The sequence below is a fragment of the Scardinius erythrophthalmus genome (genome assembly GCF_964197995.2).
Source record: "Scardinius erythrophthalmus genome assembly, chromosome: 18".
Classification (NCBI taxonomy): domain Eukaryota; kingdom Metazoa; phylum Chordata; class Actinopteri; order Cypriniformes; family Leuciscidae; genus Scardinius; species Scardinius erythrophthalmus.
In genome coordinates this window covers 5,727,460-5,753,373 of record NC_138238.1, presented here as the reverse complement: position 1 = coordinate 5,753,373, position 25,914 = coordinate 5,727,460, and the positions used below count along the sequence as shown (strand labels likewise).

Below are 25,914 nucleotides of genomic sequence, written 5' to 3'. Positions count from 1 at the left end.
TGTCTCTTTCCAACCAATGAAGATGCAAAAATGATTATTCACTAATTAAATCAAATATAAAATTAGAATAAAAATAAATAATTGTTATAATAAAAACAGTCCAATAAAACACTTAACAAAAGTGATAAATACTTATCCAATGTCCACCTAAATGCCTGTGTGTTTTAAGTTTCCCTGTATGAAGCGAGCACTCTTCCTGCCTCTCTCAGAGCTCGACCAACCCCGCTGCTCTCCACAGGTGATCGCTGTCTCTCTCCAACCAATGAAGACGCGAAACTTATTAACCCTTTACTGGAACAACCAGATCTTTCCAGGACTGTGGACTCAGGACTGAGCTGGACTTCATCGTAAAACAAACGTTTGGTCGGTACTTTTGCCAGCAGTCTCGTGTTGAGTTTAATTTAAAGTGAACGCGCAGTGGATCTGTGCGCGCTGCGGCCGTCGGTGATCTTAGCGCGCGGATTATTATATCATCATCGGGTTTATGAAGACGGATTTTCTGCCGCAACAATGATCCAGATCTCATTCCAAAAAAAAGAGATGATTGTAGAGTTAGACATGCGTTTGCTGTATGTCCTATTTTCTCCCCACAACTCCCCAATCCCCCTCGTATGGCTTTGGAAATCTGGTCTTGACATGTTTAAGATGAATTATCACCATCCACCCTAGTGGAAAAACTGGTGAGTTACTCTTTTCAGTGTTATTATAGACAACTTTTTTTATGAATAGATTGAAGGATTAGGAGATTTTAGCTCCACGTCAGATTATGTTGTTCCTGGTTTGGTCAAGAGCTCTTTAGATGTTAATAAACTGGCATCTAGTGGCCTGTTATTGTGTATTTTCTGCCCGATAAAATATTCAATCAGTATAATAAACCAAACGCACCACCTTCTGTTTGACCTCATTACAATGATTGCATTGCTGTTAAAGATGGACCTCTTTAAATAAGGGATGTTCTTGTGTTGGTGCCAGATTTTTTTTTTTTTTTTTTTTTTTTTCTGTTGGGATCTCTGGAGTTGAACACAAATGGAAATTGTACTTTTTTCATTGTTAATATGTGTAAAATCTAAAGTCACAATGTGTTGTATACATAATTCCCACTAAAAACAGCTTAAACCAGCCTAAAACTGTTGGTCTCCCTGCCTGATGCGTTTTAAAGGGGTTTTAGCAGACCAGCTGGCCATCCAGCTAAACCAGCTGAGAACCAGTTTGGCCAGGCTGAGAGACCAGTTGAAACTAGTAAACCATTTAAAGATGTTTTCATTTTCAGCTGGAATATATGTGCTTGTGTGTGTTTCTTCAGCGTTCATTGAGGATTTGTTTGAATTAAATTCCTCAGAAGATTTGCACAAAAAGTGTTGTAGAGTTGCACTCTTTAGTTTGGCATTGTTTGAAGATATTTGTATGATTATTCACAATATATCACTGTTTTTTAGACTACGCTGAAATATATTGTCTGGATTGTAGTTGAGGCCTCGACTACCAAACTGACGAAGCATCTTGTATTAGAAACTTCATTATAAATAATATATTTATATAAGGCAGAGCTTCTTTATTGCTCTATGTGCTGTTAATTGCATTTTTGCTTTTTTATATATAAAAAAATAAAAAAATATACATGCAAAGCTATTTAAATGACCTTAGAATGCATTTTAACAAAAAATGTAGAGAAAGTGATATTTGAAGCATACAGATGCATCATCATTTATTTAAATCCATCTCAAAGCAGTGTCAATAAACAGCAGATTGATAGTATGGCATCTTACTCATTAATGTGACAACATGCCTCATGTATTCAAAATGTTACAATGTGACCTGAGATTCTGGTTATACCATCATTTGGGTTGTACCTTAAATGATCTCTAAATCTGTCTATTTCATGAGTCTCTCATACTTGTGATTTAAAAACTACCAAAGTTTTACAGCCCAGACACTTAAACTTGGTTAGCCTTTGAGGGTGATTTTTATGGTAGGTTTTATGGTCTTATTATAGTTTAAATGACAGGGTGGGATTGCTTGAAGCAGCATACGCATATTGTTTTTGGTTTCTTTGCTTGTTATCTTTCTCAAACCCAGTGAAAAGGACAGTTTGGCCTTTCAGGCGACCTGCTTTTTAAACTGCGTCTCAGTTTCATGTCCTCTTCCTGATCAGAAGCAGTTTATAATGTCAGATCAACAAGCAAATGTTTTGTGGGGTGTGCACTGTGCAAATAAGATCTCTATGTGTTACATTTATTTACTAAGCACAATATTGCCCCAATTTATCTTTTTTTTTTTTTTTTTATCCGCTGACAGATGAGCAATTGTGTTATTTAATATTCAACTTTCAGCATGCTCACTTCCACCCTATTTTCACTTCTCTTTTTCTCTCTTTTTCTCATATCTTTACCATCTGTTAGGCTAGTCTCTTCATTAAAAATAATGGTCAGTGATTAAAATTAAGATGTGCACGATTTAAGAACTTAAGTCATCAGGGTGAGATCGTTTTGCTGTTTAGGCTATTACTTAATTAGTGCGCAAAAAAACGATACTGTGAAACTTATAGTCAGAATGTCATTCATTGTATAAAGATTCATTCAGACTTTTGGGTGACACTCTATTTTAAAGTGTTACATGGTAAATTATGCGTAATTACAACTAACCATAACCCTACATGTAGTTAATTAATATTAGCCTACTCAGTAGTACAACTACGTCACCTTAAAATAAAGTGGAACCAACTTTTGTAGTTGTCACGTAGCTAAGTTTGCAGTCTTATGAAACTGTTGTTCTGTGAAGTGTGTTATCAATGGCATTACACCACCATGTGGCAGTTTTCTGAAAGCCATTCGAGTTTAGCCTATACACGGAAGATGACGTGGCTTTAGTCTCCATTAAAAGCTATAAATTGTGTTGTTTGTTTCCATTTGAGCCATTATTGCTGCATCTTGTTCTTATGTTTGTGGAAATTATTTTTTTCTTGCAAAAACATAATCCATTGTTCAGCCTGTATAGTACAATTCCTTTGCTTGACTCCATATTTTGTGTAATTTAATGTGGTGACTGCGTGGCATGTTTTTTTGGGGGGGAGGACAATTTAATAGGCTTTGAATTATCTTTAAGCCTTTTTCGTACCGTGTTTGTTAGTTTCCAGTAAGCATTTATAAATAGTGAAGTCAACTTAATTTCTTTGGTTTAACTTCATTTGACCAAAAGAGGGCGCCGTCTCCTAACACAAGATAGAACTGATTGTAACAATTGACAAAATGCACGTTTGGAACATAAAAAAGCATAGTTATTGTAAAGTTTCAAGCTATAAGAAAACAAGTTTAGGTTGAATTGTAAAGTGACAATGCATATAAATGCAACGATGGGTGTATTTTATTGCCTATCAGTTTATTTACCAAATGCACATTAATATGGCATGGAGCAGTAGGCCTACTGCTAGCTAAACATAGAAAAATTAAGAGTTGAAGTTATACTTAGGCTATGCCCAAGAGTTCATATTCATGAATGCATGTGTTCATCTTGGCACTAAAACTAAACATGTAACCAATAGGCTACCAGTGTTCAAACAGCACATATGTATTATAAGATGTTATGTTATCTTGTGTGTTAATTGAGTTACTGTGTCGATTTAATTGGCCTGTATTTAACAGCTATGATAATTAATTCAGTTGAAGCATGTGACATAAATGTATGACATTGTGTAGCCCATTGTTTGGATGTTTAATAAAGCCCCTTAATAATTAAATCTGATACTGGTCTAGCCTATCCGTATAATATGTGTGCGCGTGCACATGTTTCGTGACCGCGCTCGCGTGCACGAGCCGTGCGGGAATGGCTGAGGTGCGCGTTCACGGGAGTTTGTGAGGGAGGAGGGAAGAACGCAATCGGCTGAGGAGTTTTTAATGTCCGCCATGTTGTGAATGGCGCACTGAGGCAGCGAGAGAAAACACACACACCCGCCTCTGCTTTTCCTCGCTGGATCTCTTCTATTCCATTATTTTTTCTCATTCTCCAACTCCATCCACCCTCCTCCATGAGATCTGTGGCGGTTTTATGGGTGATTGTGAGGGGATCGGATAGATTTATAGAGTAAAATGAGTAAACTGTCGTTCAGGGCGCGGGCGCTGGACGCTCTCAAACCGCTGCCCATCTACCGCTGCGAGGATCTGCCCGACCTGCACGAGTACGCGTCCATCAACCGCGCCGTGCCGCAGATGCCCACAGGCATGGAGAAGGACGAGGAATCGGTACGATTTTAACCATGCAACTTCCGATTTTCTGCGATACAAACTTGCTTTTTTTCTGTCAGTCTGCGCAGGTTTGGATGCAACAAAATGGCCGACTGTTTGTGAAGCGTTTTACACGGTGTTTTGGACCCGTTTTGTAGTTTGCACCGAATTTAAAGTGTGGTATATACAGTTGGATTTATTTGATGGCTATTTGCGGTGTGAAAGTAGGGTTGTGTCTATCCGTTCGGACCCGAATCGTGCAGCAAAACACAAAAGGAGTCATGTGACCGTGGAGGTACCGACATTTTGTTGGATTTTTTTCCTGTAGTGGCGACAAACGGCGGCCAGAGGGCGGGCATTCCCGCTGTCATGGGAAATCTGGAAAAATTAGCGAATTTGAAAGCGATAATTTGGTTTAAAAAAAATTACATTCTGTAATTTACTCGCCTTCGTGTTGTTGTTCCAATTCTTTGTAACTTAATTGCTTCTTTGGGAAGCCCAGACGGAGAATATTAGGTCTTGACAGCCTCAGTCCCCATTCACTTCCATGCTTTTTCCCCCATACAGTGAACGTGAATGGTGACTGAGGTTGTCATGTTGCCTAATGTCTCCTCTTGAGTTCTTCTAAAAGTTATATGGTTTGAACAACATGAGGCTGCGTAAATAATAATAAAAAAAATCTTTATCTTTTTCTTATTTTGTTTGAATTAGCTATCTATTTTATAATTGTCTCGTTTTTTCCATACATGAGTATTTCTTTGTAGAAAACTATCTAGTGATGCTTGTGAAAATATTTTTCGCCTATAAATTGCTCTTTATGAATGTAATTTCTATACAGAAAATCCTTGAATGCATATAATCATGAATGAATGAAAAATGTAGGCTATTTCATCTAAAGATGTGGGAACCTTGGAGAGTGAGGCTGAGCCGAAGGCCCCTGAATGAGATTCTTTGCATTCTTATTAGGCCCCGGGGCCGCTAGCGTCACTGACTGGATTTACATGCATCTTGATCATGAATTTGGTCACACACACACACATTAATGTCAGTGCCTAACCAGAATAAGCCAAAATTCTTGTTACTTTATCTTAAAAAAAGACCCCTGGCACATGCAAATATTGATCTGAATATGAGGAATAGGCCTACCTTTTTCTCAAAAAAGAAACACCATGGCCTAGGCCTACATTTTCAATTTATTGCGTTCTTTTGTGTATTGTAAAGGATGTTAATGAAAATTAGTGAGATCTTTAAATTCCTGAGTGAGCTTCTTTAGTATTTCCAGAAGAGAATATTCTTGGTTTTTCTGATTTGCACTGGTTGGATCTGTGCATCTTTTATTAGAACAAACATCAGATAATGATTTGCATGTAAACGTGGTCTATGACAGCAGCATGTCAAGTGTCTCTTGTACTTGCTTGATGTGGAGGTTCATAAAGAGTGGCTGTTTGGTTTGGTAGGAGAAGCTTTTCTTTTTAAATTGGTTTGCACTGTTTGAAGAATTCAATTAATGCAAGATTTTTTTTAATAGAAATACAAAATAAGCCTGAGGCCCTTGTGAAATGTGCAGCATGCATTCGGGTGTCAAGAGCCTTTTCACACTTGTGCTCTTTCGTTGGAATGGAGAGGCCTGGTTATTAAGTGCGCTTGTTTATCCTGGTTCATCCAAAAATTGAAAAAATTGTCATCAATTACTCTCATGTCGTTTCAAACCCATAAGACTTTCGTTCATCTTTGAAACACAAATTAAGATATTTTTTAAGGAAATCTGAGAGATTTCTCTCCATTGACAGCCACACAACTACCATTTTGTCACTTCAAAAAGTCCATGAGATCATAAAACTAATGCACTTGAATTGAGCGGTTTAGTCCAAATTTTCGGAAGATACTGGATCGCTTTATATGATAAACAGATTGAAATTAGGCTTTTATTAACATAAGTTGTGATCAGCAAACATAAACAGAAATCTGTTCATCATATAAAGTGATTGAGTCTCTTCAGAAAATTTGGACTAAACCGTTCAATTCATTCAACTCTTTATGAACCTTTTGAAGTGTCAAAGTGGTAGTTGCGGAGCTTTCAATAGAAACAGCCAAAACGCATATGTTTTTAGTTGAAAATTGTCTACTGTACTGTAAACATTGGTTGACACTTTTAGTTAGGGCTGTCACGATATTTGATTAAATGTTGTTCAATAAAATCATATGATTGCTTGCTTTTGATTACTTTATTTTAATTATTATTGCCTCCTTGTTATTATATAGCCTATGTACTTTAAGCCATTTTAAAGGCTATGTGTTTGCTTGGGTCTATTTTTACTACCACAAAAAAAAAAAAAAGATTACTTTTGTTTAATCACCAAAATAATCGTTAATGAGTGACAGCCCTAGTTTGAAGTGTGTATTTTCTCTACGAGTCAACTTATAGCCTAGCCTTAATACTGGTGGTCTGGGTGACCTCTGGCTCTGATTTTCAACAAGCCCTGGTGATTCTTGGAATAACAATTGAAAACCAGTTTAGTTTTGTTTCGTTGTACCATTTGTTGTATGTTGGTGGATGCGTGCAGGTTCTCTTATTAATACGGGGGATATTTTATGTCAGTTTTAAGCCGTTTAAAATCTTGTGACGACAATTTCTCTGACAGCATTTGACTGTAGGATGCGTCTAACTGGTTAAAGCTCTGACATACGGATTGTTTGGAATGTGAGTGGGTTTCTCCCAGTGGTTAAGTGTTTTGTTATTCATAAAGGGTGTATTAATCTAATTTACTGTCTGTTTAGTTCTCTAGCTGTTGTGTCAGGGGGTCACAAGTTTTTACAACTCCCCGAAGATGTTTTTCAAGCACTGACACAAACCTTGTCAGAATATAGCCATATGTTTTGTTCAGTTTTATGGCTTTTATTTTTGTATCGGTCACATTTTATTTGTTTGTCATTTTAATGCCCAAACCACCGGTTTAGTGGATTTACTGTGAATAACTGGGAGGTGATATTAAGCTTTCTGAACAGCGTGGGAACTCTCTGAGACCATAAATAACTCTATAATTGTGCTTTCATTAGTGTGTGCTGACTGTGCCCTGATAGGCTGCTTTTTCAAAGGTTACCAAGTAGCTAGTTTGCAATAGTCGAGTTCCCTTTTAACCTCTATAAGCATTCTGTACAAAAATATATTTTAAATGACATAATTATTGTTCGGGCTCCTTATCAAGAGAAAGGGTCTGAAATGATTAGAAAAAATAGCAGCTCATGCATCACTTAATCAATGCCATAATATCTTTATATAAGAATGTATTCTCACAGTTATCCGTTGCTCAATTGACCACTTCTGGAACAAGTGTAGCCACCTACAAAGGTGTAGTTTGTTTCTAGAAACATCTTTGCGTAGACTATTCGGATGAATGCAATTCCATTCATCAACATAGCGGCTTTGCACTCTGTTCAATCACATCCATCATTATGTGATTTCAACATTATAAATGAATTATGTATAAATAATGCTCTCCAGTCAGGGTTGGAAATTTCATGATATGCGGGCAAAAATGCTCCTGATGTTTCGAAAGTGCTGTTTTTGTTTTGTTTCTGAATGAATCCGTGTTTTTGAATAAATCGTGTGAATCACTGATTTACTGAGCCATTCATAAAAAGTAATTTGCTTTGTTCCTGAATGAAGCAGTCGTTTTTAACGAATCGAAGGATTCAGTGACTCAGTCATTAACACTGGCTGCTTTAGTTTACCATCTAAATGTAGGCCTATTTCATTTTTATTTATTTATTTTATAATTAAAACATTATTCTCATAAGATAAGTGCAAATGCATTAATACCACATCTAAATGTCACTTTTTGTGAGATTTTTTTTAAATAATTTAGTTTACACTGATTCATTTGATTGGTAACAATAGCCAGTTACTCTCATTAAAGGGTCATTTCACCCATTTGAACATTTTTTATTTAAAGTGGGTCATATATGTAGTCGAAATGTAAAATAATTTTTGAATTTGGTGCCTTCGTGACCGAGAAAAGACAAAAAATAACTTCAGAACGCATTTGTATGAAAGACGACAACTCCCACAATGCACCACATTGCACAGCTCCGCAAGCCACTCCCACTAATCCAGAAAGCGCATATCTGCCTATAAGAGAAATCACTCTTCCGTCTACAAGGCTAGCTACCACCAGAGCTTGAAATTCATTTCACATTCACACAAAATGTCTAGTTAGTTGGCGAACTCATATAGTGCATTACTCCTCGTTTGTATTTCTTTTGAAAAGGTGAATTATTGCATGGTACCTGGATGTTCAGTCAGAACATATGCGGTGCGAAACTAGGATAGTTCACAACACAAACGTCCGTGTCCTCGTCTGATTCAGAGATTTCGTCCAGGAGAAATTGTCATCGTTGAAATTCTTTGCCGCAGACGGACTCTATCTCTGTGTTCATAGCGGTTCGTTGCTGCATAGTGAGATCACCGGCGCCACCAGTCCGCCCTAACTCGAGCCAGTCCGGGCTCCTCGTCCGCGGCAGGCAGGTCTTCTGCCTCGGCTGCTCTTCGCTATAATGCGGCTTGTAAAGGTAGCCACAAACACCTGATTCAAGCATCAGACTTCCGAAATCCTCTTCCTCTAGTCTATATCATATTGAGCATTCTCCTCCGCTATTGTCATAACTGTACATCTGTCTCCACAGCGCCTGTTAGCTTAGCTTCAAACAAGATGGAGGATATTGCTTTCAGTTTCAGAGAGTAAAGTCCCACCCACTGATCTGTAATAGGTCTGTAGCGTGAGCACGCCCCACCCTGGGAAAGATGAGAAACTAGTGTCTGTAGTCTTAACAGAAATCCCCCCCTCTAACACTTCCTCCTACAATGACGCAAAATGACGATTTTTGCGTCATTGTAGGAGGAAGTGTAAGAGGTAAATAACAGATTTCTCCCGTCTCAGGGGAAAATGAGAGAGTGTTGCACGACCATTCAATAGAATGACTGGGTTTCTAACAATGCAAAGCTTAATGCAAATGGGTGAAGTGTCCCTTTAATGAAGTATTCAGAGGAAAATCTGGTCTGTTTTCATTTAGCCTACATCTATTTATGTAAGTTTGGTTTTTAATTTGTAGATTTGAACTATAAATTAACACAATATTGCATGGTATCACGATACAACTTCAGCTAGTTAAGAATTGTAAGACATTTTTATGGTATTGTGACAAAAATACAATATAAGAAATTAAATAGTGGATTAATTTTTTCAGATACAGAAGTGTATTGTAACAGTAGCATTCAAAAAATGTAATTAACAAATGTAAAAAGAAAACAGTACACAGACTTTCACCTTATTAATTACATGTATAGCTGATTCTTATTAAAGCTACTGAAGTTATTCTGTCAAGTGCAGCGAGTGTTGTTCGATTAACATTAGTGACACAGACAGCAGGTTTATTAGGTGGCTGTCAGTTTAAGACTTAATGCACGGATCTAATAAACTGATGCACATCCGAACTGTTTACATTCACTTAAGATACAAACGACTGTTTATGTAAACCTTGTGTGTATTTGACAGTTTAAGCGCAATAAGATGCAAAAGAGAACTTATTTTATTACTCTGTTTGACAGGTTTTTAGTGTGCGCGCTTCGTGTACACTCAGAAATCTTATGTCAGAATAGCATGCGAAAAAATGTTTAACTGACAAGGCTTTAAAAAAACAAGCAAATAACACTAAACTTTTGTGATGGTGAAAAACTGAAATGTCATGCAAGCGTAAATGTTGTTGTTAAATGTGATGTGAATGTACATTGAGCTTTACAGTAAATTGGAACGCGGGCGCCAGAACTGAATGAGCACTGTAGCACGATACTACGATCTCTCTTAAAAGGCAGATCGTGGAGACATTTTTAGCATTTAAATCTAAAATCTTTATATTGCATTCCCCTAATGCACCTAAAATGTTTGTTGCCGCACCCCAAATAAACCTTGTGTGACATGCATAAGACATCCCAAATCTCTCTGAATTTACTTTTACAATGTCATTTTGAGTTTGTCTCATTTTCTTAAAGAAAGAAGTTTATTTTTAGACTCTTTCTTTGCAGGTAGCTGTCATTTTGTCTTCTGAGTTGTAGGAGAGAAGAGAGGCTCTATTTTGTCACCTGAAACCTCTGAAAGCCGCAAATTCCTCCTGCTTTGTCAACAAACGTTTGTTAAATAAATGTTTTCCGCGTGCTGATGCTGGATATTCATCTGGTGTAGCTGGTTTTCTTCTAAATCTCAACTCATGTAGGCTAACCCTTGAACACAGCTAGTTTTTCTGTAGATATTGCAAATGTCTCACCTGCACATTGACCGTGTTTGTAAATCGTGTCATTGTGCCGTCCGGATTTTGATCAACATCCATCATGAATAACTATGATGGTACAATGACAATTATTGTTATATTAAATGTAATTTCTCATTGTTCCAATTGTTTGGGGCAGATATGTGTTCAGTTGGCTTTCAAAAGAGCTAATTGTGTGCAGTCCGCTTTATTTTTCCAAGATGCAGGTTACACGTTTATTTTACGTAGCAGTGTTTGTAGCTTGTGGTGAGGTGTTTTTAGTGTCTCTAGTGGCAACAAGTGGAATTGCAAAACTGCTGTTTTTAATTGGCTGCGATTTTGAGCTCAGTTGGATAATCATGTAATGAATTTCTTTTTATTCATATTTATTTGTCTTCATCACAGTTGCCAAGCATGATGCTTGATTTTCAGTAATGTGACTTGTGATTATTGTTTAGACCAGGGATGCCCCTGCCGATCGACTGTCCGGCACAGTTCATCTCCAACCCTAATCAAACACACCTGCCTTTAATTTTCAAGTGATCCTGAAGACCTTAATTGGTTGCTTCAGGTGTGTTTGATTAGGGTTGGAGATGAACTGTGCAGGAGCAGGATTGAGCACCCTTGGTTTAGACTAGGCTATATTAGTAGCCTATGCAGGACCTTGTGCACTTGGTAGATATGTTGGCTTTGGCAAATGCAGCAATCCAGCAGCCCGGTTTTCCCAGAGATGATGGTTTCCTCCTTCCAGCGTCATTCCGGTGTGTCGACTAGGCTAGAGGTCATGGCAGCATTCCAGACCAGTTTGACCTGCTTGTTTCTCTCTAGTTCCCTGACAGAATGCCAGGACTTTGTAAATGACTCGGCATGTTCTGTAAGATTAGCATTGTTGCTTCAAACAGCAGTCCGGGCTCAACACTAAGGATTTTTTTCTACTGTACGGTCGGGCCAGTGGCGCCATCACAAAGAAAGTAATAAATACATAAAAATAAAATAGGGCCAGTTATTGTTTTTGGTGTTTTTGACCCATTAACTTAAATAAAGTGACAGCAAAAACTACTAGCCTTACTCCTATATATTTCAAATATTGTTAAAGGTGCCATATGTAATATTGACAGCTAGTGGTTGAAATGTGTACTGCAGTCCAAATTCATAATATTGGAGAGAGTTGTTTCTTCCGCCCCTCCTCAGACTCAGATTAACATTAAAAACAGAGAGTAGGAATATTAGGTTGCTGTCACATTAAGACCTAATGCATGAATCCAATATTTTTCCTTTCCATTACGCTTTTCATTTGTTTATCAATGCAAGCAACGACGCATCTTTTGCAGCATCTCGTGCATGAAACAGCATTTTATTAACGTGGTGTATTTAAATGTGTAAACAATGGTCAAATAAATGAGCATAGCCCCAAGTAAAAAAGCCCCGCCACCCCCAACGATATTGTGTATCAGTGTTCTGCTGACAATAGGATGATTTGGCTGTGTCATTGCCTTTTAAATTGTATTATGTCTGTCTATGCAATATTTCTGTCATCATGCACTCTAGATATCGGCGTCAGACATGAAAAAAGCCCCATGCTAGTATGTAATATGCTTATGTCTGAATTAGGGCTGGGCGATAATGCCTAAAAAAAATCCCCGATTTTTTTCACAAAAAATCTGATTTACGATTTAAATTGATTTATTTTTCTTCCCTTACTTAAAATCAATCTGCAGATGACAAAGAAATTATTCAAAACAAGTTTTAACTTTATTTTGTTTTGATTTTCCCTTCTGGGATTTGTATAAAGTGTATTGTGATTTGTCAAAACATTTGGTAACAAAACCAAGTGTTAAGTTTAGTGACAACACAATGTTTACATGGTACAATGACTGGTATGCTACCGTTTTTATTATTGCTTTCACAATTTCAATTCAATTCTTGTGATTTGATTCTGATCTTGATTCAATATCGATTCCTTTGGATAAATACTAGGTACAGTAGATACATGTTAATTTAAAGCCCTGTCAGCTGGTATTATTATTAAAGGTTAAAAATAGCATCAAATTAAATATGCGCTTTTTTTATAATAACAACATTATAATATTTTAATGATATATAGGTAAAAATATAATAAATATGTAATATAGTTATCATATTTAGCAAAATACTCCTCTCTACAGCAATTATTTTAAAGTTCAACTAACGTGCTATGGTCATTAAATGGCTTTCCAGAGGTAAGTTAAATGTTATGTTACGTGACATATTGTTCTCCAGCTGTTATTATAAAGCTCTTTCCGCAGTTGAAAAACACAGATCGATCGATTTTATTTCATTTCGGTAAGTTGAACTGTATCTGAAATTCATTCGTGTTTATTTAGCCTAGTAGTAAAGAGTAACTGATGATCGGTTCACGTGCCACTTGAACTCTCAGCGATCTGTCAAGCGTCAAAACAGTGTTTATTGTTTGAATTTCGTAATTAAATCGACAGAATCTGATAGCTGAGAATTTGTTTCATAGCAATAGTAACCTTCTCTGTCTTGTCTGTCGGTGTCAGTGTCCTCTTTGCTTCGCGCTTTTTCTCTGCATGAGAAAATGGATGTGTGGCGTGAGCGTTTAAAAAGTGACGATTGCGGGAGTTTCACGGTGAATTCGTGAGAGTTGGCAGCCCTGCGGATTCAGTTTGTAAGACTGTAGGTTGTTTTTTGGCGGGTGTGCTTGTGCTGCCGCGGTCTTGTTAATTTGCCATGTTGTCTATGGCAAACGCGCGGGAGAAGAGCTGAGCCCGTTCGGAGCTACGGGAGCCTAGCGGGGAGCGTCGGCGAATGTTAAAGAGAAAACCGATTTTCATTCAAACAAATTTTCAAACGTAAACTACACATTTGAGTTAATCGATAAAATCGATTTATCGCCCAGCCCTAGTCTGAATGTGGTTCTTTTGAAGCAAAATAAGTTCTGATCCTGGATCAGCCAGGCCAACAGCAGGTCACCGTTTATGATGATTCGATGATCCTGGTCTTGTGGATTTGGCCTTTACGCTCCATTGTCTTTACAGGGTGGGCCATTTATATGGATACACCGTAATAACATGGGAATGGTTGGTGATATTAAAGTCCTGTTTGTGGCACATTATATGTGAGGGGGCAAACTCCTCAAGATGGGTGGTGACCATGGTGGCCATTTAGAAGTTGGACAAACAGGACTTTAATATCACCAACCATTCCCATGTTATTACGGTGTATCCATATAAATGGCCCACCCTTTAGATTGAAGTAATGGTGTTAAGGCAGGGCGATATGATGTTGTATACCATGCAATGGTAGCAATGTGTCAGTCAGTATGTTCTGCTCTACAGTGAGTTAATACTTGGGGTGTAACGGTTCTCTGTAAAAAATCAAACTGTACCGGTCTCCACACACTCTTCCGCACACACTTGCACTGCGGTTAATGTTAAACGCATAAGTTTTGTTGAAAATAACGTGTAAAATATACAGAGTTCCGCTAATACATGTTACTGTCAATTGAAACACATTCTGGCTTCCCAATACATTATAACAGCAATGATCAAACGTGGACATCAGTCACTCTTTGTAAACTTTGTTCAATGCGAGTGCCATATGCTCAAACATGACCAGTCATTTACACCGTCATCTCCTGGGTGTTGATAGTGCTGGTGACACCTGAACAGCACACATTGCAATCTGAATGAGAATGCGGACGCTGTGAGAAGATTTGTGTTTTTGCACTCATCCGAAGTGTGCACACTAGAGCTGGGTGATTTTTTTTTTTTATTATTATTATTATTATTTTTTTTTTCTAAAAAAAACTTGATTTGCGATTCGATTCGACCCCCCCCCCCCCTCTCTCTAACTGAAAAGTCACTGTGCAGTGCGCAACAAAGATTGTTAAACATCCAAATTATTTATACTGTATTTGGATTGAGCTAATAAAACAACAAAAAATCCTGAGGTAACTCTTATGCCTGGTTCAGATTACACGATTTTTTTTGTCTGTTACGATAGTCACAGTGTCAGATTACACGATTTTGACTCCTAAAAATCTTGTCATGTCGGAGACAAGAAACATGTCAGACAACACGTTGTTTTCCGACCAGTCATCGCGAGCCGTCTTACACACTCATTCACTGGCACATATACACAAGCTCACTCACGTAGCCTGCACGCGCGCACACACATTCACTCACTCACTCGCACATACACACTCACGCTGTCTGTCTCTCTCTCTCTCTCTCTCTCTCTCTCTCTCTCTCTCTCTCTCTCTCTCTCTCTCTCTCTCTCACACACACACACACACACCCGTGCGCCGTCGTCGTGGAGGACCGTTAAAAAATTAAACATGCTAGTCTTTTTGTCGTGAAGCATCGAGGGCTGCGCCGCAGGGAGCATGCTACGGAAACCCTGAAGGAAGATTTGGCGAATGCAAAATGTATGTATTGTACGCTATACTGAAGAGGGGGAGAAAAAAAAATCGATTTTTTGAAAATATGAATCAATTTGACCTATCAAATCGATTTTTTTCCCAGCCCTAGTGCACATGGAAAGCCGCGTCTCAGACAGCGTGCAATTATATTGAGTTCTCATTCCAGTCTTGCGCTTGAACATCAGTGAGCCAGTAAGCATGGCGCATGATTGGCTGTGGCGTGATATAAAGGAAAAACACTAGTTTTCGCCGGTTATGCCCAAAGACGTGGCTCATACCACACGTGAGGCTGTAGTGTGTAAGCGTCCCATTCCCCATAGATGTAAAAGATGTGTAAAAGATGTGGCTACATTTCACCATGCTCGATGCCAACAGTGTGCAATGCAATATTTGCAACAATAATGTAGGCTAATCTTGTTAAAATGCATTTCATAAAATTGGTGTCGGAAAAAGTATCGTTCAGGAACCGGTATCGATATTGAATTTTTTTTTACGATACCTAGCCCTACTCATGTCAGTATATTGGATCAGTGCGTTATGTCTTAAAGTGACAGCAGCCTAATATTCCTGCTGTCTGTGCTTTTAATGTTAATCCACCAAGGAAATCACTCACTGCTCTGAATAGCTTTTCTAACTTTAATAAGGATTAATCTTTACCGTGAAACATGCAGTGTTATTTTATAGGCTATGTGATTACTTTATTCAATTTCTGTACCTGGAAACTGCTTTAGTTTGTTTTATTTGTATCTTTGCTCTGTTGTATTTATTTGTGCTGTTGCTTGTAGATAGATTAGCCTATTTGTTCTTATTTTCTTTATTTTTATTTAACAGTAGTCCTTTTTTTCTTGAACATAGCACCAAACCATTGCACCCCTAGTTTATACCACAAAAAATCCACTGTGCGGTTAAAAAAAAGCAGACTTGTATGGCTTCAGACATGTAATTTGTAATGCATTATGTTTTGTTTAGAAAAAGTATTTTGTTACATAATGTGAATGTCAAGCTTCAGTCGTTAAAAAAAAAAAAAAAATCAAACAAGTAATTTTTTTTTGTCAGCTGAACCCCTTTGACCTAAAATATTTAATTGAAATACCCCCTGAAAAGAACTACAAAATATGGCTGTCTGAATTCATAATCAGGATTTGCTCACAAGAGATCTTAGTTATAAACACTTGGAGATTGTGTTTTGGTCTCTTTCAGAGCTTTTTTTTGTGTTTTATATGACCATTTTGTTCTCTCTCCCCTCATCTGTTTGTAATTATAATCCTCTAAGGTCAGTGACGGGGTCACCCTCGGCGGGGGGAGCATTTGCAATCCGAAGGTTATTCAGAGGACTGTGCCAAAGGAAGTCTGGCTTTTGTCTGGTGATAATTGCCTCCTTTCGAGAGACCTTTCAATGAGGGCTCGCAGCTGAGTCATTTAAGACGAGGTGTGTGTGTGTGTGTGAGAGAGAGAGCGAGAGAAAGAGAGTTGTGACTAATAAACTATTGAAAGTTAGTTTTTAAACTATGGCTGGCAGGAACGCAATGTTAACTTTAAGTAAATGGACATTTTGTTTGCTTTCTTACTGCTATTACGTCACCAAGTTTGTTTGAGCTCCTCTGGTGAAATGCTTCTAGGCTATCATGCGTAATGTTTTTTTTTATTATTTTATTTCCTTATGCCAAGTGTAATCATTTCAGATGAGCTCCTGGGGTGCATGACGTCAGGCCAACTGGCCATATGATTTGGAGTATTTTTGGAGACTGTGCTCTTTTGTGTTTTTCAGAGTAGGTTTATTTTATGTTTTATGAAGCCTGTTTATGGCCTACTTATTTAAGGGAGGTTTCTGAAAACCGGTTGAGGTTATTGCATTAAAATGGTTTTGCCATTTTCTCTGAAACCACAGCTCATCTGTTTTGTGGTCTGATCTATATTACAAATTCATAGGGCAGGTAAAGAAAAGCACAAATGGGGTGTAGTTTTGTTGTAATGATCAGGTTAGATGCTCAAAGACCAAACTGGCTTTGTTTTTGAAGGATTCTTGCATTGCCTCTTCTGAGTCAGCACAGGTTTTTTTTTTGTATAAATGGGGATACCAGGTGAAAATTAAGGCAGATTACTGTGGCATGTTTGTATCATCTTTGTGGAAAAAATTATGTTGTGAATTGTTTGGAATCAAGCTGGTCATGATGAACACTATCCCATGCTGCTTCTGCGTATTGTCAACTGTTTTGTAAATATCTTTGGCAAATGGCAATGTTGTTCTGCTATACGTAACCGCTAATGACGTTCTGTTCGAAACAATTTGTTCTTTTGATTTGACTCTTTAATGATTGATTCAGTACAATTTGAAAAGTGTTTTATAAACAACCATTTAGAATCAATGCAAAATTTGAATCTGAATATTGTGGTTCATTTTTCTATTATAACCTTCGAATGGATTCGCTAAAATGAATCAGACTTTACAATGCTAATAAACATATGCGACAAAATGGTCTTTTGTACATTATTTTAAGACCTGTTTTTTTTGGTTCGATATGATCCTCTACTTTGTGAATGGGAATGTTTACTGAAGCATATGTCTTTGTTTATGGTTGCCATAGGAACACCATCTCCAGAGGGCGATTTCCGCCCAGCAGGTGTACGGAGAAAAGAGGGATAACATGGTGATTCCTGTCCCAGAGGCCGAGAGCAACATCGCCTACTATGACTCGCTTTACCCCGGAGACTTCAAGATGCCAAAGCAGCTCATTCACTTACAGCGTGAGTACACAAATGTAAATGAGCATAAACAAATGAAGGGAGTATTTCTTTAACCCTTTTAAACCGACTTGAGAACTTTCTGCTCTTATGTTTAAGTGCTTCATCAGATTTGTTGTGTTGCCGGTCTTGGCAGCAATTATATTGTCGCAAATATTGCATTGCACGCTGTCGGCATCGAGCCTGGTGAAATGTAGCCACACTTTTTATCTTTTCCACATCTTTTACATCTTTGGGCAATGGGACGCTTGCATATTAAAGTCTCACGTGTGAGCCACGTCTTTGGGCATAACCGGCGTAAACTAGTGCTTTTCCATTATTTTGCCACAGCCAATCATGCGGCATTGGTTTAAAATATGGTACCGAACGACAACACATTTTTTTGATGCTCGATTGTATCGAGGCATTTCGGTCAGTGCCTAAAAAGTAAAAAAACTCAATACCCAGTCCTATTGACGAGTCACGGCTGGAATACACTTCATGACTTTTGCTCAGATTTTTGCCCTGATTTGCATGCAACAGCCTGGTGTAGATCAAATCCTTGTTTAATATTTGCCAAACAATATTGAATTCAAATGTTAACTTAATTTTTTTTTAAATAGAAATGCTACAGCCACTGTAATTTCTTTAATAAGAAAATGTGGACATGAAAACATGCAAACTCAGAGCGAGGGTTTAGACTTTTGAAATCGTGATGAACGGTTCGCATGTTTAGAAACATATGATGATGTTTTCTCCTGTTACCGTAGGTTTGTAAATGATTCACCTTACAAATCTGATAAAATGGCACACATTGTGTTCCCAGATGAACGTTATAAGCAACCCAAACTCACAGCATATGCAGAGATGGAGTATGAGACGTGCTCCACGCATGTGAATAAGTTCATGTGGAGCAGCATCTGTGAACTGTGAGACACGTAACCTACACGCATGCAAATAAATTAAGCACTCAATAACATTATCTATGCTGTAGTATGTAATGGTTTTAATACATTGTGCAGCCTTAGAAAACGATCTAATAATGCGGTTCATGGATTCTCGTCCGTGAAATGCGCCACTTCCGGTATTTTGCCGGTTACTCGGCACGGGTAAATTGCAATCGAGGATTTTTTTAAATCGAGTACTCTAATTTAATCGAGGAGATGTAACAGCCCTATTTTAATTGTAATTTACTACTTCCCAGTAAATGATTTGTTGATATAGGCTACTTAATGTGTGCCATGTTCTTAGATGCCTCTTAGTCTGGTTTAGTTTGAATAGGTTCGCCGTGTGGGGCAGTTAATATTTAACTGACATGACTTAATTTCTTGGCTGTTTCATCTATCTTGTGTGTGTGTGTGTGTGTGTGTGTGTGTGTGTGTGTGTGTGTGTGTGTGTGTGTGTGTGTGTGTGTGTGTGTGTGTGTGTGTGTGTGTGTGTGTGTGTGTGTGTGTGTGTGTGTGTGTGTGTGTGTGTGTGTGTGTGTGTGTGTGTGTGTGTGTGTGTGTGTGTGTGTGTGTGTGTGTGTGTGTGTGTGTGTGTGTGTGTGTGTGTTGTTGTGTTTGTGTGTTATGGGGTAGATGGAGTGACTGGTTGAGTTTAAGTTAGTTTGGCGGCCCCTGGGGTGTCTGTAATAGGAGCAGGAGGTGTCCTGCTGTCAAAGAGTGTCTGAGCACACGCTCTCACACACACCAGACAAGAAGGGGGAGGGAAAGTGGAAGTGAGGATGAGGCACTGGGAACACTGTTCAGATGGGGAAGTGTGTTAAAGAGACATCTCTTGGGTTTTCTGACTTTTCAGACACAGTCTGGTCCATACTAGAGCTTAATTTGGGCTAAGTCTTATGTGCCATTTAGGAGCCAGTAAATCTGAAATCAATGCTACCATAATAATAGACTATCATGCAACAAAGTGGTAGCCCATATAGAGAAATTAGTCTGTGAAAGGTTGTACAGAAGATAGGGATGCTCCGGTCAGGATTTTTCAGCCGATACGACTTCCAATTTCATGATTTTAATGCTGATTCCTGATCATTCACGCTTTATTTAAATGGATAGTTCACTCAAAAATTCTGTCATTTACTCACCCTCAAGTTGTTTCAAACAATTCTGTTTGAATTTCTTCTGCTGAACACAAAAGATATTTTGAATGTCGGAAACCAAACAGTTGATGGACCCCACTGACTTACTCATACCGGTGAATGCTGCATTGTACAGTAAAAGTTGTGATATTGTACTTTATCTTTTTGTCTGGCTTAGTAATATAGGTTTGCTGAGTGGAGTAGTCAAAAACTGTTTGTTTCAAAATCCTGCTCTTTTGAATATTAAACGCATGTTCCCTCATGCTCTTTTAAACTGGCTAGTGTTTGCATTTTATCTGTGCAAAAGGCTTCCGATGATGTGTAGATGTAAACAAAACAAAATTGCACCTTGATGAAACCTTCAAAGAATAAAAAAGTGGCCATATTGTCAGACCCAAGGAACATTCAAAACATAAACGAACTAGGAATGCACCGAAATGAAAATTATTGGCCGAAACCGGAAATTACTTTAAGATAATTATTAATTTCTTATCTTTTGTATAAGTTTATTATTATTATTTATTATTATTAGACTTTTAAATTAAATGCAATAATTTTACTGAATCTGAATTTAAAAAACTACAAGCCAATAAAATAAAATAACCACACTCTTTTTTTATTAAAGTAACATAGCCCTATATTAAAATATTAAATATCAATTCATTCAGTTATATGCAACAGACTCGGATAACAGATTTATTTTTTGACTATACAAAATAAAGTATAGTCCTAGAAAACTATTATTGTCAGAGCATTTGAGCAGATGGCAGGGAGTGGATCAGTAACGGGAAGGTAGCGTCATTTTAGCAGCGTTGCCCAGCACGGCTATACCATGTTACAGCACAGTAGGGCTATTGCAAAGAGAAGTCTACTACAGAAAAAATTTCATATTGGCACGTTATTTGAGCGGACTTTGCTTTTCCTGTGAGCATGATCAGTACATGAGTGGAGCGTTTGGGCCGTGAGCGACAGAGCAGGGCGCACAGTACACACACGGAGCGTAACATTGAGCATAGAGCACAGCGCGCCCACACACACACACACACACACGGAACGGTGCGCACACAGAGCGGAAAAGCGGAGCCGCTCATGAAAATATGCTTTGCTAGAGTGTGTAACCTAATCACCTAACACTGAAGGGCTGGGCGGCATATTTTTGGCTTATTTTCGCCCTTTTTTTCTCTTTCAGACAAAAAAAGAGAATTTTCGGCAGATGAAATTTTGGTGCATCTCTAAAACGAACAAAGACTTTTAAACATAAAGCTAAAATCAGAAAGGAGACTGAAGCTTTGTTTGAGCTGGTTTAACCTCCACTGTCTCTCTCCACAGCTTTCAGTCTGGATACGGAGCAGCCGGACTACGATTTGGACTCGGAGGATGATGCTTTTGTGAATAAGCTGAAAAAGAAGCTGGAGGTGGAGGCCCTGCAGTTCGAGGAGATGATTGACAGATTAGAGAAAGGCAGCGGACAGCAGGTTATTAAAAAGATTCACCGCTTATGATGTGAACTGTATATAAAAATAAAAAAAAACCTTGGGGATTTCAGACAGTGACGCTCAAAACTTTAAATTAAAAACTGAATTGATTCTGGTAAACCTCTCTGTCTGAATTCTGGATGTCTGTGTGGAATGCTTAAACGAAGTCCAAATAGAAGTAGCACATTTAAAAGACGAACAGCTGTTAGCTAATGCTGATCATCTTAAAATATATATTGTGTTATTAAAGGGGTCTTATTATGCTTTTTCACTTTTTTCAACTTTAGGTAGTGTATAATGTTGCAGTTTGAGCATTAAAAAGATCTGCAAGGTTACAAAGCTCAATGTCCACTTCAAAGGGAGACATTTTATTTATCAGAATCCACTTTCCAAGAACTACAACGAACGGCTCGTTTGGACTACAACGTGATTTTTCCCTGGCTTTATAGAGTCATAATGTTCCCTTATTTAAATAATCCCCGCCCACGGAATACGCAGAAAAGCGGGCGAGACCTGGATGAGCTGCTGCTATGCCAAAGAGACACTGTTTTTTTCCACAACTCATTTGTTTGACCTTCCTAAGGCTGACTAACTTAGAATGTGTAAAATTTATTTTAAACACTGTTCCTGAACATTATAATCTCGATGTTTATCTGTGCGCTGGTCATTTAAAAAAGAACAGCTTCCAGAAACACGATGCAGGCTACACACAAAAGCTTCTCCTGAAATGGAGCAGTTTCTACTTTGTCGGGAAAATCGAAGTTGCGTTTTCTATTAACAGTTCTAATTATAAGTTTTATGTTGTTGCTACACTTGCCTGTTAGCCAACATTAGTGTTGTTTAGTATCTTTTCTAAGGCTGTTCACTGTCCTTTAGGAAAATTAACCATGTTTTTGTGATCGTTACTGTTTGTATAAACCATAGTTTTCTTACAAATATCATGATTAAATGGTAGATAGCATCGTACCTATAATGTACAAGAAAAACATGCCTCTCTGAAACGTCCTGTGAAATCCGTGCTTGCAAACTCCTTGCATGAAATCTGTTCTGGATGCTTCTCTTGTTCTTTAACATTGTCAGGGTCTGAATCTGGTTTGAAATGGCCCCCATCCTTTATATTTACACTAGAGCAGAACTCGCATTTATGGAGGGGCGGGGCATTTCTTGAACACTCGCTGAGCGCTGCCAATCACAACACACTGGGCCAGCTAACAATCACAGCGCATTTTATATTTTGGAAGGAGGGGCTTCATCGAAACCTGAATTAAACAATGTGTTCAGGGACAGACTGGGGAGAGAGTTGCTGTAATAATGTAAAATATGTGACTTTGTAAAAGAGCATTATGGGACCCCTTTAACTTTTTCCAGAATTTATTTTTTGTTCAGCACAGATGAATTAAATTGATCGTGACATTTACATTATTACAAAAGATTTCTATTTCAAATAAATGCTGTTCTTTTGAACTTTCTATTCAGCAAAGAATCCTGAAAGGTTTTCATAAATATTAAAGGGATTGTTCACCCAAAAATGAAAATTGTCATTTACTCACCCTTATGTTGTTCCAAACCTTTGAGTTTCTTTTTTCTGTTGAACACAAAAGATGATATTGGAATGTCGGTAATCAGACAGTTGACGGTAGCCATTGACTTTCATAGTATGGAGGAAAAAAAATACTATGGAAGTCAGTGACTACAGTCAACTGTCTGGTTACCAGCATTCTTCAAAATATCTTATTTTGTGTTCAACAAAAGCCTCATAGGTTTGCAAATTGCAACAACACAAGGTTGAGTAAATGATGACAGAAATAAAAATTTTGGATGAACTATTGATAACATTGATAATTATCAGAAATGTTTCTTGAGCAGCAAATCGGCATACTAGAATTGATTTCTAACGGATCATGTGACACTGAAGACTGATGATGTAATGATCCTGAAAATTCAGCTTTGCATCACAGGAATAAATTACACTTATGTTCAAATAGAAAACCAATTATTGCAATGGTAATGTAAAAACTTAGTCTTACTAACCCCAAACTTTTGAACTATAGTGTATATTTATTTATATTGGTCTGTCGTTATATTTATTAATTTAATCTTTGTATTTTTATATAATGTTTTATTAGTATTATTATTAATGACATTTTTCTGTACCACAGCTGGTGACCCTACAGGAAGCGAAACTTTTACTGAAGGAAGATGACGATCTGATCAGGGAGGTGTTTGAGTACTGGAGCAGAAAGAGGAAACTGTGTAAAAATGGATCCCTCATCCCAACTATCAAGCAGGAAAGGCGGGACGGATCCAGTACCAGTGACCCCTACGTGGCCTTCAGGCGCAGGACCGAGAAGATGCAGACGAGAAAGGTGAGCGGTCCTAGTCAGAGCTGTGGCCCTATCGATGTTTTATTCTCAATCCTTTAATGCTGATCCTCTAACGGACTGGACAGATGAAAGCAACTCAATACAGCAGTCACTTTGATCGATCCGTATTTGTCACTTTAGTTTTTTCCTTGAAGTCCACACAGTTTTAAGTACAACATCTAATAACTGGTCAATGCTAGACAGCCATGTGAGGTGAACTGAAGACTGAGTCTGTTGTAAATGTTTAGTATGCTTTTATAGTACAACAGAGTGTTCCAGACAGCCTTTTAATATCATGCTTAATTTTATTGCATGCTTTTTAAATGACAGTGGAAAATATTAAATGCATTTACAAACGTTCTTGTTTTATAAAGCTAAAGCTCTGCGAGCTCTTTATCTTTTTGAAGGCTGTCTCATAATGACTTGCAGGAGTTTGCCTTAAACAATCAGGCATTTAGTTGATGATCATCCTTGTGTGTGTGTGGTCTTTTCTCCTCACCAAACGTCCTTGTTCTATTGTTTTGCTTTCTTTATTTTATTACTGACTGTTCACCAGAGTAATTGCTTAAAACAGGAGTTGTACTCAACACACCCTTCTACACACCTGGTCACTTCATGTGTTCGTGTAATATCTGATCGCTCAAACCTCTTCATGAGGTGGTTTGAGATTCATTCCAATCGAAACTGGATCGAACTTTTGAAGGCACATGTCAATTTTACTCCTACCAAAAGGGTAAAAAAGTAAATGTGTGAGTACAGGCCTGGTACTGCATCACACATCACATTCGCCACAAATTTGGCCGTTGCAGATGAGTGGTTGACTCTCTTGTCATTAAGCCGACTCGCATTACTGCCGCAAATTAAACTGAAAATTTGCCATCAGATCCTGAAGCTCAACACGGTCATCTTTGTTAAAGGTAGTGAGACTAAATATTCCGATCAGTAAAAATTCATGACGTGACCAGGTGTAAACGGGTGTGCTATTGAAATTGATGTAAAGAATTGTGAAATTTCATTTGTATTGGTATCAACGACAGTAATTTTGACAATTTTGATTGTCGCAACTTCAATTCGACATAAATCAAAGGTTGAAGTATTATAAATCAGTGACTTCTTATGCCTCTAAATAGTAGTCTTTAATATGAAGTGTACTCATTTTTCCGTCACGACTCCCCAGAACCGCAAGAATGACGAGGCGTCTTATGAGAAGATGCTCAAATTAAGAAGGGACCTGAGTCGAGCCGTCACCATCTTGGAGATGATCAAGAAGCGAGAAAAGAGCAAACGAGAACTGCTTCACCTCACATTGGAGGTTGTGGAAAAGAGGTACATAGACAAACTCTCGGAGCTGTGAAAGTGTTATCAGTGGTGTCGAGTGCATGTATTTGTTATGATGAATGTACATGATTGAGCTTAACTTTGCTTTGCGTTTTAATATGCCTAACCTGCTTGACTCTAGAATTTTCTTAATTGCTTCTGTAATTGTGTGTGCATTCATGCATAATGAGAACGGGTCATGTATTTTTAATTGGCTTAGGCATCATTGCATACCCTAATTAAGGGGCTTGTTTTTAATGGCTAAATGAGCGATTATGCATCACCTTGCTTGTCCATAAAGGGCACATGATCAGGCTCCATTATTCATTTGTCATCTTTAATCACTGAGATATGTTGGGAAATTTGTAATGCATAGATACATATCAGGGATGTCCCAAGATGATCTCAAGGATCGGTATCAAGGCAGATTAAGCTGCTTCTTTTTTTTATTAGCTTTTTTGAAACTCCTTGCCACATCTCTGTATACATTGGATTGATTTATAACTTTAATGTACTTGAAGTGTGCTTCAAGCACTAAGTAAAATACAAGTATTGGTTTGGGACTTGATATTGACAGATATCCAGTGACTCAGATCGGGGGCACAAAAAAGCTTGATCAGGACATGCCTAGTAAATATACCTCTCAACATAAAAAAAAAGAGAAGATAAACAGTTTGAGTTGCAAAAATTTGTGTTTTTAAAATGTCCACTCTTTCCCTTCAGGAACACCATGCCAGACTTTGGTTCAGAGGTGATGGCAGAAGCACTAGCTATGGTAAAACCTGTTTACAAGATTCCCATAATGCCCTTCTCCAGTAGCAGTCAGTACCGCCACCAGGACCACATGGACTTCAAAGACTACAAGACCAAGGTGGGTACATCATGTCTTCACAGTCACACCAGGTCAAAACTGCATTGTTGAGAGAGAGAAAACCCCAGATAAGTGTGTAGACACTGTAAAATATCGATAAACAAAACGAAATATTTATTCGTTATTAACATTTATTTATTATTAACA

At 38.0% G+C, this 25,914-nt stretch overlaps 1 protein-coding gene across 3 annotated transcripts in view; it reads left to right on the top strand.

Moving 5' to 3' along the window:
- The first annotated feature begins 332 nt into the window (after positions 1–332).
- Positions 333–25,914, top strand: part of epc1a (enhancer of polycomb homolog 1 a) — a 37,926-nt gene continuing 12,344 nt past the window's right edge. The window contains exons 1-6 of one of the 3 annotated variants that reach the window (XM_081393194.1): positions 333–680; positions 17,526–17,685; positions 21,071–21,216; positions 23,376–23,582; positions 24,757–24,905; positions 25,620–25,767. In XM_081393194.1, the coding sequence (XP_081249320.1) occupies positions 17,586–17,685; positions 21,071–21,216; positions 23,376–23,582; positions 24,757–24,905; positions 25,620–25,767 (750 nt within the window). In that variant the 5' untranslated portion in view covers positions 333–680; positions 17,526–17,585. Of the gene's footprint in view, positions 681–3,788; positions 4,236–16,237; positions 16,370–17,525; positions 17,686–21,070; positions 21,217–23,375; positions 23,583–24,756; positions 24,906–25,619; positions 25,768–25,914 lie in introns of those variants that run through there. The other 2 variants (XM_081393192.1, XM_081393193.1) reach the window with 2 other exon arrangements.